This window comes from Vitis riparia, chromosome 2, assembly GCF_004353265.1.
Source record: "Vitis riparia cultivar Riparia Gloire de Montpellier isolate 1030 chromosome 2, EGFV_Vit.rip_1.0, whole genome shotgun sequence".
Lineage (NCBI taxonomy): Eukaryota > Viridiplantae > Streptophyta > Magnoliopsida > Vitales > Vitaceae > Vitis > Vitis riparia.
The window spans coordinates 15477281-15493150 of NC_048432.1; the positions used below are offsets into that span (position 1 = coordinate 15477281).

At 36.0% G+C, this 15870-nt stretch overlaps 2 protein-coding genes across 2 annotated transcripts; both read left to right on the forward strand.

The window, feature by feature from the left end:
* Positions 1–3: 3 nt before the first annotated feature.
* LOC117932933 lies at positions 4–2648 on the forward strand. Its single transcript, XM_034854260.1, has one exon. The coding sequence runs from the start codon at positions 1044–1046 to the stop codon at positions 1959–1961; it is 918 nt and encodes a 305-aa protein (XP_034710151.1). The 5' UTR covers positions 4–1043; the 3' UTR covers positions 1962–2648.
* Positions 2649–4684: 2036 nt separating this feature from the next.
* LOC117905580 (protein FIZZY-RELATED 2-like) lies at positions 4685–15596 on the forward strand. Its single transcript, XM_034818478.1, has 10 exons — positions 4685–5456; positions 5551–5673; positions 6016–6120; positions 11676–11855; positions 12179–12241; positions 12367–12561; positions 14366–14467; positions 14559–14621; positions 14738–14806; positions 15158–15596. The coding sequence occupies exons 1-10, from the start codon at positions 4917–4919 to the stop codon at positions 15209–15211; spliced, it is 1494 nt and encodes a 497-aa protein (XP_034674369.1). The 5' UTR covers positions 4685–4916; the 3' UTR covers positions 15212–15596.
* Positions 15597–15870: the final 274 nt, after the last annotated feature.

Consider the following 15870-nt stretch of genomic DNA (forward strand, 5'->3'; position numbering starts at 1 on the left):
AAGATAGAAAGCCCCATTAGCATGAGAGAACAGTCAAAAAGAAAAATGGCTAATTGCTTCCTTGTGATCTACACCTACTGGATGACCCCCATGTGAGCATATGGGGCCATCAAAGGTAAAAAAAAATGGGGATGCCATGCTAGCTACCATGAGACCCACCATAGTTGTTGGAGTGGGGGACAAGTTATCAATACAATTAAAGAGAATTGAGTCCCAAACAGAGACTATGTGCCCTCATTCCATTCCCTAAGCACGCCAGCCCTTTTGATCCTCATTGTCATTATCCTTGCACGCCACCGGAATCATTTCTCCCAACCTTTGCCCACCTCACCCAAGCCCACTCTAACCCCCCCTTACACTTCAAGTTTTCTTTTCTCCATAGAAAAATAAACAGTCAAAAGACAGGTGAATTGCCAAGTACCCTTAACCTTTTGAGTGACTGCATCGCTTTGTGCATGCCACCGTGCGGCGCGTAGCCTTTCTTAACATGAAATAATGGTACATTTTGTCCTTCTGGGGATTGTTTAAAACTCGATTACTGTGTCATTCAATGGAGCCTAGACAAATTGAACTGCATATCTTTGATTATGTAGCCTACACAAACTGCAGTGCATTTGAGGATGGTCTGCTCTGTTACATGCAAACCAGAAGTCAATTCTCTGGACGATTCATCCCCCACCTTCTCTACACCAACAGGCAGTTTTTGATCTAAAATTTCACAGCCTAACCTATATTCTCCCCAAAACTCCCTATACTACGTGAAATTTTTTTAAGCTTTCCCCTCTTTTAGAATTCCCCATTTTTTTATTAATGAAGTCAAGCTTCTGTTTTCTCTGATCTATAACTTTCCCCGAACAGTCCAGACTTCAAACTTTACTCTTTAAAAACTCGGTTCCTGTATGAATCTACAGGAAGGAAAAAGCTGAATTGTAGCCAGTTCTCGCAGAAATCAAGCTCTCCTTTAATGTACCAGACCCACAACAGTGGAAAACCCTGGTATATCCAGCTTTAACTTCTTTTTAGACCAAACCTCGCTTCCTCACATGGGTTCACTCTTCCCTCTCATACTAATAGTTCTTTCATTGGGATCTTCTGCATTGATGAAAACTGAAGCTCAGGGAATCAAATCAGCCCGCCTGCTTGATCTGGTCCTCAGAGACTACACCATCAGATCCTACAACACACGCTCCAGGACAGGAATGCTACACACTGTAGACTTACCGGCCAACTTCTCCGGCATCCGAGTCGACACAGTGAGATTCAGGTGCGGTAGTCTTCGCCGGTATGGCGCTCAGGTCAAGGAATTCCAACTGGGTATCGGGATAAAAGTCAGCCCTTGTGTGGAGAGAGTCATAGTGATTAGGCAAAACCTCGGAAACAACTTGTCTTCTATTTACTCAGAGAGCTACAATTTATCTGGATACCAGCTTGTTTCCCCTGTTTTAGGCCTTTTGGCATACAATGCAGACGACAATAGGAACTACACCAACCCCTTTGAGCTCGGCATTCTCGCCGGAAAAACACCCATCAAGGTAGACTTCAGCAACATTACCCTGGTCCAGACTCCGGGAACTGTTCCATTATGTGCTACATTTGAGCGTGATGGCAAGGTGACATTGACAAACCAGACATCACCATATGTTTGTGTCACATCAAAGCACGGCCATTTCGGGTTGGTGATGGAGTCACCGGAGTTGCAGGAGGGGAAAAGGATGAGCTGGTGGAAGGTGGCAGTGGGGGCCTCCATTGGGGCTACATTGGGTGCATTTCTCCTGGGATTGCTTCTGGTGGCAATGTTTGTGAAGGTAAAGAAGAGATCAAGAATGGAGGAGTTGGAGAGGAGAGCCTATGAAGAAGAAGCCTTGCAGGTGTCCATGGTTGGGCATGTGAGGGCTCCTATAGCTGCTGTAACAAGGACAATGCCCTCAATTCAGGATGAGTACACACCTCCTCCTCCTTGAATTGTTATACTCCAATTAGCCATTTTCATTCTTTCTGTAAGATTAGCTCAAAATATATTAAGTTTTTTTGTTCTGAGAAGAAGAAATTAAGAGAAGTCGTCTTAATTTTCTTCCATAAATTTCATTCAGAATCATATTCACAAAAGCAGTTCTGGGTCTTCTTTGAGACAATGCTCTGTAAAACAGAGTATGATCTTCTGGTCCAATGTTTCATAAAGAGGAAGCATAGAGAAGGAGAAAAAGGATTGGGAAAAAAAGAAAGATCAAACATAGATGCTAAATTGGATCAATCACAAAAAGTAATTTCTGTTCAGTGTTTAAGAGAGGGAAGTGAATTGATTAGGGTTTAGAATGTGGATCAATTACATTATATCTTGTATGGTCAACTCTGAATCACCCAACTTCCAGGTAGGCCATGGATTTCAAATGTGAGATTGATTAGAGTAACAGAGAAAGTCAAATTTGAATGAGATTGGGAGGGGCAAACTATTGATCTGGTGGTTGAGGTGAGATTCGGCATCCCAGGAAAAGCAATATGTGATTCAACAGTAATCTCTCCACACAGCATGGGCTCCACATTAAGATTATTAACAGCTCTCTGCGAAATCGTGGGTAAAAAAGTTTTTTGGATTCATTCTTTCTTAAGTCGAAGACTGTTTGTCCAGTTGAATGTCGTCTCACTGTGAATTTTTAGAGGGTTTTTTTTTAATAAATAATTTTAAAGAAAAAAAGGAGAAAGTTTTTTTCTTCTCATTTATGTAGAATATTGTATCACCTTTAATAAAATATTCACAACATCAAAATTATTCCCCTAAAATCATAATTTAGGTGCCCTATGATACACTTTCTATTTTTAAAAAATGGAAAGTCCAATAATAAATAAATAAAAATTCACTTTGTATTTTTAAACTCTTTTCAAAATTTTAAAAATATAAAAAAGTGAAATTTACTTCCTTAAATTTTAAAAAGTGTTTTTTTAGATATACAAGCATCTATGTAAGATTTGTTTCAAAATTTTTATATTTTGAGTGTATGTGATAAATTAATTTAATGACTTAATTTGATTTAATAATTTAATTTAAGTCGTTAAATATATTTATTATATTTGATAAAATAACTTAATAATATAACTTAAAATTAATAATAGTTTTAAGCTTATATTTGGTTCTTATAAAATTGGAAAGAAATTGCCAAAAAAAAAAACTAAAAAGAAAAATAAAAGAAAAGAAAAGAATGAATGAAGAAAAAATAAAATAAAGTAAAGCCAATAAATTATTTTTATAGGTTACTTGGAACACATTTTACTTATTTTAATCCTTTTATATAAATGCGTATATTTTTAATTAATTTTATTTTTATTTATTTATTTATAAAAAAATTTAATAGTAAAATAAAAAATGAGAAAATCATTTTTAAACATTTTTTTTATATTGCGGTTATTTTATATGTGTACAAGACTTTGAATATAAAATTATAACAAATTTATTACTCAAGATTAAGGAAGCTTTATATTGGTTAACATTAAGGAAGATAAATATTAATTAAAATTAATGATGATAAAAAGACAATTCAATGATTTTAAAAAAATTAAAATAAATTTATTAAACAATTTAAATATGTAAAGTAAAAATTAATTAATAAATTTTAAGCTAATAACTTAGATGGTATATTTTTTATTTTTATAAATAAATTCCCCTATATAAAATATAAGAAACCTTATAAAAAAAATATTAAAAAATTCCTTAAATTTTAAAAATTTTAAAAGATCCTCTCAAGGATGCAAGGTATGTACTTACTTTTTGTATGAGAAATCTTTTATTTTGTATAAGACTTATTTTTAAAAACAAAAACAAGAAATGTATTCAAATATGCACTTACTAACTTTAAGTCATTGGCTAAAAAGTATTAAGTTTACCAAATACTAATAACACTTTCTATTTCTTTTTTCTTTTTTTTTTAAAGCAAGTTTTTAATTGAGTTAACCAAAAAAAAAAAAAAAAGTTCTAAATGAAAGGGTGTTTGGAAAAATTTAATATTTATTATTTAATAACATAAATTGATTTTAAAATAAATAATTCTTAAATTTTTTACTTAAAGCTTACTACCTAAGTATTAAAATTGTTTAATAAATTTAATTTAATTTTTTTAAAATCATCAAATCCTCATTAATTTTAACTACTATTTATATTTATTAATCTTAAATAATAATTTTTAAAAACTAAAATCTAATTCTAATTTTAGATACTTCCTAAATCAATACCCTAGTTTGATTTTAAGGCTTTGCAAATTAGGTATTTTTTTTAAATTGTCTCCAATTATGCATTGCTTTTTAATTATTTTACTTACTAAATCTGAATTTTTAATTATTTCCATTATAATTATTTTCCTTAATAAATTTGATTTATTAAACAATCTCTAATATTTGACACACACACATATATATATATAGGGGGATTAGATGATGTAGCTCTTACAAGTTACAACTTACAAGTGGTCTGCGTCCACAATTGAAAAGGTAAAACATATTTCTCATATTTATTTTATAAATTTAAAATTATATTTTGAAAAAATAATTGATGAGAAGGAGGGCTTATGAACTGTGGGCATGCCTGGTGATTGGGTTGCTCGAGCTCAAAGGCCCAAGATATTGAGCCTAATCAATCTATAAGGTGAAAGCCCAACTTGCAGTTTGGATTCGGAAAAGGTAAGGAAATCTACACTTGAAGCCGCTTGACAATTGACATCCACCGCAAACGCAGCGTCTATTTTTTCCCGCAAAGGGAACTTCTAATACTAAATTTTCCCGGGAAAAATAACAGCTTCTTGTCAATTTCCCACAAACCAAACGGTCATTATTTTTCTACATTATCTTCTACCATACGCAAACCCTAACCTGTTACCTCTCTTGTCTCTCTCGCTCCAGGTCTAGGGTTTCTTCTCTCACTCTGATCGCTTATGGATGATCCCACAACACCTTCAACAACCAACCCATCAGCTCTCAGAAGCTCCTCAGGGTTAAATCTACCTTCTACAATGTCGAAGACCCCTCTATCTCTCGAACCCGTAACCCCGTCGACCCACATCGAGCGTATGATCAGTGTAGGTTATCAGCCGTCGCCGTCGAGAACGATTTACAGCGATAGATTCATCCCCAGCAGAACAGGTTCCAATTTTGCGCTCTTCGACATCTCCCCGTCAGCTAACTCGCCGGCGGAGGGGCGAGAGGATGGCTCTGGCGCGTATGCGACGTTGTTGAGGACGGCCCTATTCGGGCCCGATGCCGGAGTCTGTTCCCCAGGCACGCCGGATAAGTTGATGAGATTGGATGGGAAGAATTCTTCTGTGTATCCGTCGAGCCGGAATATTTTTCGGTACAAGACGGAGACTCGGCAGTCGATGCACTCGCTGTCGCCGTTCGGGTTTGAAGATGCATTGCCGGGCGTGAGTCATGGCCCAGTCAAGGCAGCACGGAAGGTTCCTCGATCGCCTTATAAGGTGAATTTCTTGTTTGATTGATGATGTGTTGGCTTAGACATAAATTTCTGTCCTTGGGTTTTATGGTTTATGGAGGTTATCGTGCTTTGACTAGGTTTTGGATGCTCCGGCATTACAAGATGATTTTTATCTGAATCTCGTTGATTGGTCCGCGCATAATGTGTTGGCAGTTGGGTTGGGCAATTGTGTCTATTTATGGAATGCTTGTAGTAGCAAGGTGAGTTCTGGATTTTCCATTCTAAATAAGACTTAAATTTGTTCCCTTTTGAATGTAATCTGAGGTTGGTGTATATGTTGTAACCTGGCATGATTGTTTTGCACTCTTGGATTTGTGCCTGTATGTGTGTTGATGTAAAACTTTAGAATGTTTATACAATGCCTTGTGTTTGATGCTTGCCTTGTGAATTCTACAAAAATGATCATGATCGCTAATGTGGCCATACACACAGAGTTTTAGTACTTTTCTATGTTTACCTCCATAAATTTTCATTTTTCTATTTTCTGTCTCACCTACTTTGCTCTTTGAGTTAATTAATTTCCTTCTCCTTGCCATCTGCAGGTGACAAAATTGTGTGATCTGGGAATGGATGTAAGTGTCTGTTCAGTAGGCTGGGCACAGCGTGGCACACATCTTGCTGTTGGAACTAGTAATGGAAAACTCCAGGTTGGAAATTATTAGTTGATCACAATCTCGTATTTGTTGCAAGTTCTAGATTTGAGCAAGGCATGTGGTCGTTCAGTTATTTGGGTGTTGTGCCATTTGTTTACATCAACATAGGCTTTGTAAATTCAATTAATGAAATATGATAATACGGGATGCCAATCATCCCTGATGAATTTAAATGCTGATAGTGATATGTTGGATGTTCACTCAACTCAGACAAGCCTTAACTCAATTTGCATCAATCACATGAATTTTATTTCACCATTTTGTGCTATATGCTGCCATAGCTCCTGTTAAACCATACTTCTCAGGTTCTTTCCACTATAGAAGATAAACTTCAAAAGCAAATACTTAAGTTGATGGGTTTTTTAGAAGTTTCTGAAGTTGTCTTACAATTGGAAACAAACATTATTATTCAGGACAAGATTTTGGAAACTTCTTGATTCAGTTTGCAGCTTTATTTTGTTTTGTTTTTGTTTTTGTTTTTGTATTTTTTTAATAAGGGAATGTGCTATCAATAAAAAAGGACCACAAAGTTTTCAATTTAAGTGGGGGACTTTTGAAATTAAAAGCAAAGGACAGAAAACTTATTGTTCGGGATAGGCTTCCTCAGTGGCCCCTATTTGAACTCCATTAATTGTAGGTTATGTCTTAGAAACATTTTTCTCCTTAATTTCAAAATGTGATCACTAATAGTGATATCAAACAGTGTGGTTGATGATAAATGTTTAAGATTATGGCCAATCTAATAAATTAGTGGACTAGAATGAATGGAATATGTGAAGGGTTTTCCATTGGACTAGTAGTTGTTCACTGCAAGATTTTTTTCTCAAATTCCCTTGGTTGCTAAATCCCAAGGACATGAAGGATTAGTTAAGGGTAACGTTATGAAAGAGTACTTTGTCTAGGGGAGGGAAATTAATTTTGTTGAAGAGTACTTTGTGTAGCTTTCTTATTTACTGCCTGTCCCTCCTTTTTATCCCTAGAATGATGTTGTTGAGGCATGAGAAGATTAAGCTTAACATTGTACATGTTGAAATGGTTGCTCTTCTTTGTATTTACCATTCAATGAAATGAATTTATTTTGTTTCCAAAAAAAAAAAAAAAAGAAAACAGAAAAGATTAGGCTTAACTTTCTGTGTGTTAAGAGTGGTGGTTGTGAGTTGCTGGTGAAATGGTATAATCTTTTATTTGATTAGGGAAAGCAAGATCTAGATCTTAGAAACTTGTTCCTCCTTTGTAAGGCCATGCTCGAGTAATGGTGTTAGCGGTGGTTGTGAGGGGCTGGTGAAATGGTACAATCTTTTATTTGATAAGGGAAAGCAAGAACTAGGTCAAAGAAACTTGTTCCTCCTTAGTAAGGTCATGCTTGAGTAATGGTGTTGGATGTATAATCCTTGCAAGGGGTGAGTATTTGGTGCTCTAGAGAGTTTTTGGGAGTGGGATTGTGGAAAGTGATAAGGATAGGATGGGCAAAGCTTCTTTCATAAACAGATTTTTGTTATTTTTTTTTATTTTTTTAATGTAAGTTTTAACATAGCATTTGGTGTCATGAGTTGTTATTGAGTACCTCCTTTTTTTATTTATTTTTTTATTCCCAATTGTTTTTATTTAGAATGCTTGGGTGGTTGTTTTTTATGAGGAGATTGGAGGCTGTGGGCACTGAAGTCTATGTTTTCTAAGACATTTTCATAATTGGGAGTTGTTGAATGTTGAATCACACAAGTAAATTTAGAAGGCCAATGATGCTTAGGGATAGGAAGAATGGTATCATAGTTTGCCCCCAATTTTATGTGGATCTTTTTCCGTTCTCCTAAGTTCAAATAGCTTCAAAACCTTATAGAACCCTGAGCTGCTTGGAGCAACATTGAGGTTCTTATGGTAGCTTAGAGGTGCTTGGATGTAATTGACATGCATGTTGACCTTGACTAACTTATCTATATCCCACATCATACTCATGGGAGAAAGGTACTTTCCCTAGATAACCTATTCTAACCACCTCAAGAAGTCGAGAATTGTCTTGTATGGTAACTCTTTCTTCAAAGATTCCCTTCTCATTGGTTCTTAGTTTTGCTTTTGTAGCCACTTGAGTTGGGCTAACTTGGGTACTTAGAGTTTTGAGGTGCCTAATAGCTGCATGGTTATCTTAGGAGAGATCTTAGTCTATAACAAGTGACATCAAAGTTGAGGTTACAAAAGAAGTTTGTAACTAAGGAAGAGAGGAAGCTAACAAGTATGTTTGACTTTGAGATAGATGAAGCAGCTCTTAGCAAACAATCTTGTAGTAGTAAACTTAGCATGACCATGGTTGAGAAGAGGGAGATGCCTAAAGATGCTCTTTAGACCATGGAAGTATGCTTTGTCAAAGTAGAGGTAGCAATGGGCAAAACCAACGGGGATTGACTTAGGGAGCATGGCTTAGAGCAAGACATTGATAGCTTAATGGAACAAGTCTGGACCCAATGAGGGCATGTTGAGGTCAACCTAGATTTTAAGGCATGAGGTATGTGAAGAATTGTCTTCCTTTCAAATTAAGATGTTAGAGACCTTTTCTAGTTTTGAGGTTAGCTTCAAGAAGCTTTGCCAAGGTGTGGCTATGTGGCCAAGCCCCATTTCTTCAATGACAATAAGGATGTTAAGGAGCCCAACTACTTGTGGCATATAGAGCACTACTTCGAGACAACAACACCCATTGATGAGCAGGTCAAGCTATGAACTGCTACTCATTATTTTTCTCAAGGCATGCCTATGTGGAGAAAGGCTTGTGCACCATAGATACTTTGGATGATTTCAAGAGAGAGATAAAAAGATAGTTATACTAGACAATGTTTTTAGAAGGCTATTGAGGCTTCCTCAAGGCGAGGCTATAAATCAACCTAAAGGCTATAGCCCCGGGGCTATTAAGGCTTGAGCCTCAAATATTCAAAGGGTTTTAATGTGTTTAGGCTGTTTATTCATATTTTGTATGATGTTTAAATCTCAAAATTTAATGGTTTTAATGAGTTGTGCTTTTTTAAGGTCTTGGTATAGATTTATAAGTTTTTTCTTGAGTTCAAGACTAGGGCTAGAACGTACATAGTTGATTGGTTTAGCTCCAAGTAAGGAGAAGGAGCTGTTTTTTTTTTTTTTTTTCTCTCTGCATTGTTGCTATGGTGATGGAACTAAGATTGATATTGCAGTCATTTCTAGCATGCAACTAAGGAAGGGCATTGAGGAAGGAGAGACATACCTAGTTGCACTCAAGGGTGAGAGCTAGCTGCACTTCGAAGAAACCCGTGCCTAACATTGTTTAGAGGTTTGAGTTAGATTCAAAGGTGAGATTCCTAGCCACAACCACGAGTGATACAATGTGCCATGGATCATCACACCTTGTGAATGGGTGACCACATCAAACTACCAAGAGGAAAAAGGAAGGGAAGTCTAGAAAAGGCACCTAGGTGGGACATAACATGCTACAAGCTAAAGGTAGAAAATATGCTGGCAAAATGCATCCCTTGACAATAGGTACTTTCAACAAAAAAATAACTTACAGTAGTTTTTAGTAGTTTTTAAGGTACTTGGATGTGCTTGGTAAATTTTAGAGCATCTTTTAAGGTACTTAGAGGTGCTTGGAAAAACTTGGAGCAGCTTTTAAGGTACTTGGTAATTGATGTGCTTGATGAGCTTATTTGAATACCACATCGAAAACATACTAGAAGGGTACACTCCCCTAGTACCTATAAATAAGGAACCTTGTAACCTATTCTAACAACTTCAAAGAGTTGAGAAGTGTCTTGACTCTTGTATAATAAAGTTTCCTAGTGCTATTATACTTGATTTCTGCAAGCATTCTCTTCCTTTTGGCTGTTAGGTTTGCTTCCTTGCATGAATCAAGTCGAATTAGATGCTCAAAGTGTTGAGGTGTTTAATTGCTGCATGGATTTTTAGGGGAGATCCGAGCCCATGACAATATGCTAGTATAAAGATGCATTAAGAACGGAAAATTTTCAATCAAATATTTTTATTGAACTTTGGAGCCCAATTCAAGAGGTCCCTTCCTTGAAAAGTCCTTGGACCCTACAAAAGTGAGTTTCTTCATTTAGGAGACTTGTCTGGGGAGAAAATGGACCAGCTAAGGAATGGAGGGTGGCATTTAGCTAACTGGTTGTGTTTGTGCATATGCAATAAGGAATCAACCAATCATATTTGCCAACTGGTAAAGTTGTGAGTTTGTAGCATTTGTTATTCTTTTGTTTTGACCCTTCTTAGGTGCGTACTAAGACAGTGAAAGAAGTTTTATTGGGAGTGGCATGAGAAATTTGTTGGCAAAAAGCGAAAGAATTTGTGGAAAAAAATGCATAATGTTTGTACTGGACCACTTGATATAGCAAGGTAGCAGAACTTTTGAAGGCTCAGGGGACTTGGATCAATCATTGAAGGAGTCTTTTTTTGTTCTCTTTGCCTTTGGTGTTGAAAGTCCTTGAGCAATGATTGCTTGGCCATGTTAGATTTCTTTAATTGTATGGATGTGCAAGAAAGGTGTTGTTTGCGTCTTTTTTCATTTGCCTTTTTGTAATGGGACTCTTGGGCTATGCCTCCTGTTTGTTAGCACTTTTTAAAAAAAATCTTTTGCCTATAAACAGGGTAACAGAATTAAAAAAAAAATGGAGAAAGAAAAAAAAGTTTGAAGTAAATACTTTCGTAGTTGAACTCCATTAATTGCCCATGGTAACTTGTACCTTTAAGATCATTTATCTTGGCTTCAGATTTTGTGTTTCCCTTTGGTTATATTGGAACTGGCTTTGCTTTTGAGCATATGGGATGTGTATGTTTGTTGAACACCTTGGCATTCTTGAGCATATCATGTTCCAGTTGTAAGTGAGACACAACAAAGGGTGGAAAGATTGCCCCTTAAGAATTTGAATTGTTTGTGTAAAAAAAACTTGCATTTGGCTTTGGAAGGGGACTCCCTTGGCCTTTGTCTTTTTTTTTTTTTGGTTGCCTGGAGAACCATCATTTGCATGCGGTCAAAATGCAAGCTTGTTTTCAATGTCTACTTCTTATCTTACCTTTCTATATGTATAACTGCTCTTGTAACGTTCATAAGGCTTCATTTTTCATTTCATATGGTAAAGCTTGAAGCTTCTATGCAGAAATGATTGGATGAATTGGATCCATTCAACTGTTTTCTGAGATTTTTTCTTTGCTTATGTGTTTGTTTGGGAAACGATGAAACCTGGCCTGATGTTTATCCCTGGTTGGAAAACTTGGAATATGTTTGGTTTTGTTTCTTCAAAATGATGTGTACAGTGGCAAAAATATGAACATGCTTATTACATAATTTACACCTAAAGGACGGTGGCTCCAAATTTATATTTGGAAAATCCTTTTTTGAGATTCTCAAATATCCAATATGAAAATAAAAGATGATCGGCTGCTAATCAAAAAATAAAATAAAATAAAATAAAAGATGATTGTCTATCTTTCTTCAGGAGCTATAATCTAATATTGACATATGACATGCGGTATTCACTAGTTTTACCTTTAACTGATGCCTCTCACCGCCTTCTATGTAGATTTGGGATGCATCTCGCTGCAAGAGAGTGCGAACTATGGAGGGTCATCGGTTACGTATTGGAGCTCTAGCCTGGAGCTCATCCATGTTGTCTTCAGGTAGTCGGGATAAAACAATTCTTCAACGTGATATACGTGCTCAGGATGATTTTGTTAATAAGCTCGCTGGACACAAGTCAGAGGTCAGACTCCTACACATATTGGTTACCGCTTGAATTTCTTGGTCAATCAAATTCTTTCTATGTTTACTCTTCATTTAGTATATATATATTTTTTAATCTTTTTGTTTCTCTTTCTTTTTTCTTTTTTTTAAACCATTTGTTATCCTGATTTTTCTTGCAGATTCTGGTTTTCTTAAAACTATAGTTGCTTCTTTTTTCTTTCCCAATGTCTCATGCTGCATTCCTTTTTGTTAAAAACCATTTAGTATAGCTATGTTGTTCTATTCATTAAAATTATGAGTTTGTATTTTTCTCAGCCTGAAAATCATTTACCTTTGGTGTAGGTTTGTGGATTGAAGTGGTCTTATGATAACCGTGAGTTAGCATCAGGAGGAAATGATAATAGAGTATGTAATTTTATTTATTTATCATCTTCTATTTATGTTGATGCTTAGCAGTTATTACAGAGGAATTCATGTATTCCTGCAGTGATAGTAATATCTGCTCCTGAGTGTGTCTCATCTATGTGCAGCTTTTTGTTTGGAATCAACATTCAACTCAACCTGTCCTAAAATACTGTGAGCATACAGCAGCTGTAAAAGCCATAGCATGGTCCCCCCATCTTCATGGTCTTCTTGCATCTGGGGGTGGTACAGCAGACCGCTGCATTCGATTCTGGAATACAACCACTAACTCACACCTGAGCTGCATGGACACCGGCAGTCAGGTGATACTGATCCTCCTTTTTATAGCTAAGCAGCTTGTCTACCTTTTCATTCATATGGTTTTTTTATTCATGCTTTCTGGCACATGCAAAGAAAAAGGGACATCCACCTAGGTTTTTTCGACTTATCATGTTGCATGAGTGATGCATACATACACAGTTTCCTAACAGTCAATAAAACAAATATAATGTAAAGGCCTAGAGGTATTTGCTCCTTATCCTGAAACTTCTGTTGTACTCTAAAAATATGCTGAACAGGAGATATCAATAGTGGAATTAAGTAGCACATGCCTCTACAAGAACAAAAATAATTAGATCAAAATCTTCATTTTGAAAAAGCAGCTGACAATACACAGATAAGGAGCCTAAAAGTAGTAGTGACTGTTTTCTTTCTTTGTTTCTCTTCAACATTTTGTTTTTCTTTTTCAGTTCAGTCATATTGGAAAAGAAAATGGATAATGAACTGTTTAGTTTGGCTGTTCAACTTAAGGCAGAAGAAATAAACAAACACAGGAAGAACTTCATAAACGATTCCTTCCTTAATTTCATATTCTTGAAACCATGATATAACATATAAGTCTCAAATGATTACAGTTTGGAATGGAGTGGAAGGAGCCTTTCTCATAATGCTTTTGCTTTCTGGCTTCTTACATGTGAGAGCATGTTGTGGGTATATGGGATCACATTGTCTTGTGGACCAAAATCACAAAGATACATAGCCTAGAGGCATGATCTAGAGGTGGCTGCAGGAAGTGGGTTCAGGGTTGAGAATAAGGGAATGCTTTTCCCATAAGCTCTGTTTGGATCATGGAAAGTAGGGAAATGAAAAAAAACAAAAAAGGGAGGAACAAATTCAAAATCTCTTGTTTGGTTTACCAAAGAAAATATGAAGAAAAATCAAATTTAATGAAAATTACTTTGAAATTTATATATTTTCAAATTCTTTATACTTTGTATAGGAGAGAAAAAGAGATAGATTTGGTGAAGGATTTAAGAAAATTTTATTGAGTTCAATTTTTTTTTTTTCCTTTCAGTTTTACTTTCTTTCCATTTTTTCTCTCTCTTTTCGCTTTGTTTTCCCTCAAACTTTCCAAGCAATGAAAAATGGAGTGTTAAATAGTTCTATTATGTTGGCAGTGTGGTTCTATATCAGAGAAATGCTTGCAAACTTCAAGAGTATGAAGCAATATTTAGGATAGAAGCCTTCTGAAAGTATGATCAGCAATGTAGAAAACCCAAAAAGTGAGGGTTCCATTTTAATATAAATAAATCTGATGCAAGAAAGAATAAGAAATGTAAGAGAGAAGCAGGCATACTAGAAAGAGAGAAGAAGAGTAAAGAGCAAGAGAAAGAAGATGAAAGAGTAATAAGGGGTAGAACATTTGGGTTTCCCCTTGAGAGCCTCATACAAATCTTCCAAGGTGTAGGATGCAATGGAGGAGAGATTTAGGAAAAGACTAATGTTGTGGAAGAGACGATACCTTTTTAAGGGAGCGAGAATCACTCTAATAAAAAGCACTTTATCAAGCCTTCAAATCTATTTTATGTCCTCATTTGCCATTCCAAGGGAGGTCGGTTCAAGACTCGAGAAAAGAGGATGAAGAAACCTCATACTAGGCACTTCAAATAAGTAGTTCTACCTCCCCTTGGTAATAAGGAGACCAAGAGAAATGAGGCACTCATAAAAATGAATTATTCTCTCTCTCTCTCTCTCTCATGTTTTATATCAGCACTAAGAGAAATTGTATCTCATGGTTTTCAACAGTACTAATTTTGTTTTATTTTTTTTTTCTATTAAACATGACAGGTATGCAACCTTGTCTGGTCTAAAAATGTCAATGAACTTGTAAGCACCCATGGGTACTCCCAGAATCAAATAATAGTTTGGAGATATCCTACCATGTCAAAGGTATGAAAGTTGGTGTATTATTATTTGTCAAACAGCAAAGAAGAAGCATTGTTTATTAGTTTGGTTCTATAATTTTGTTTGGCTAATACAGCTGGCAACCCTTACCGGCCATACGTATAGAGTTCTTTATCTTGCCATCTCCCCCGATGGACAGGTAATTCATCCTTCATCATTCCTTGTATTCTTCTTATGAGAGAGCTGTAATACCATTTATTTCCCTTTAGTTTGAGGATGTTCATCTCATAGTTCCAATAATCGCTGTTGTTTCAGACAATCGTCACAGGAGCAGGAGATGAAACACTTCGGTTTTGGAATGTCTTCCCTTCTCCCAAATCACAGGTAAGTGATTTGTTAGATGATAAAAAAAATTTCTTGGGGCTCCCATGCTATTAAGTTGTTTTTAATAATAACTAAGCCTGATTATGATGGAAATATGCATGTCATACTTCCTAGGCATTGGGTTCTCTATTTACTATTTAGGCTGGAGGGGAAACTGATACCCTATTAGGCAGAATCTTCATGGAAGGTTGTTTTACCTGTTGATTCCCTTTGATTGTTTGACCAATGAAAGGCATATACAAACTATATATCTCGCCTCCTCGTGCATCAACCTGTTTGCTTTAGCCTTTCTTCATCTGAATGGGAGACCAAAAGTCAAAACACTTATTACAATTGGAACTGTTAATGCAGAATACTGATAGTGAAATTGGAGCATCATCCCTTGGAAGAACTCAAATCCGATGACTCTTTGGGATTGATGTGTATCGAGTTAGCAGCTTTTGCACTTGCTTGGGCCATGGCAGGATGAGGAGAAAGGTAATAACTTGTCAAGATGACGAGCTCATCAGATTAGTCCACTGGAACCAACACCCATACAAGAAAATTTGCATGAACCTGAAAAAGCAAAGATCTGAGCGGAAGTTGTAGATTATGCCTGCATTCTTGCAAATTGATTATTGTTAGTTTTCCCTGAATGGTTATACAATGTATAGTGGGAAGCGGTGTCAGCTACTCTTAACTGCCGCTCATCCATCCTATAATTAAGAATGTTTCAATGATCAGATGTAGCACGGTTCTTGAAAGTTTATGTAAATAAATTAGTTTTCTTTCACATTTCTGCCTCCCTGAACAAGTATTTGTGGATTTTTCATGAAATATTAGGTATGATGCCCACCCAGTGGTAAGGACGTCTTCTGGAACACATAACGGTATTGGAAGTATGCCTTCTAATATACTCCATTGAAAATAAAAAAAATGGAGAGAAGAAGGAAGAAAGTAGGTATGAAAGACAATAATAATGAGAGCATTTCAAAACCCCTTTTGATCACCCAACCCTTTCCCATTTCTTTGTTCAACAAACTGCTCTTTTAGCTTGGTTCATGGAAATGCTCCTGTTTTCTTCT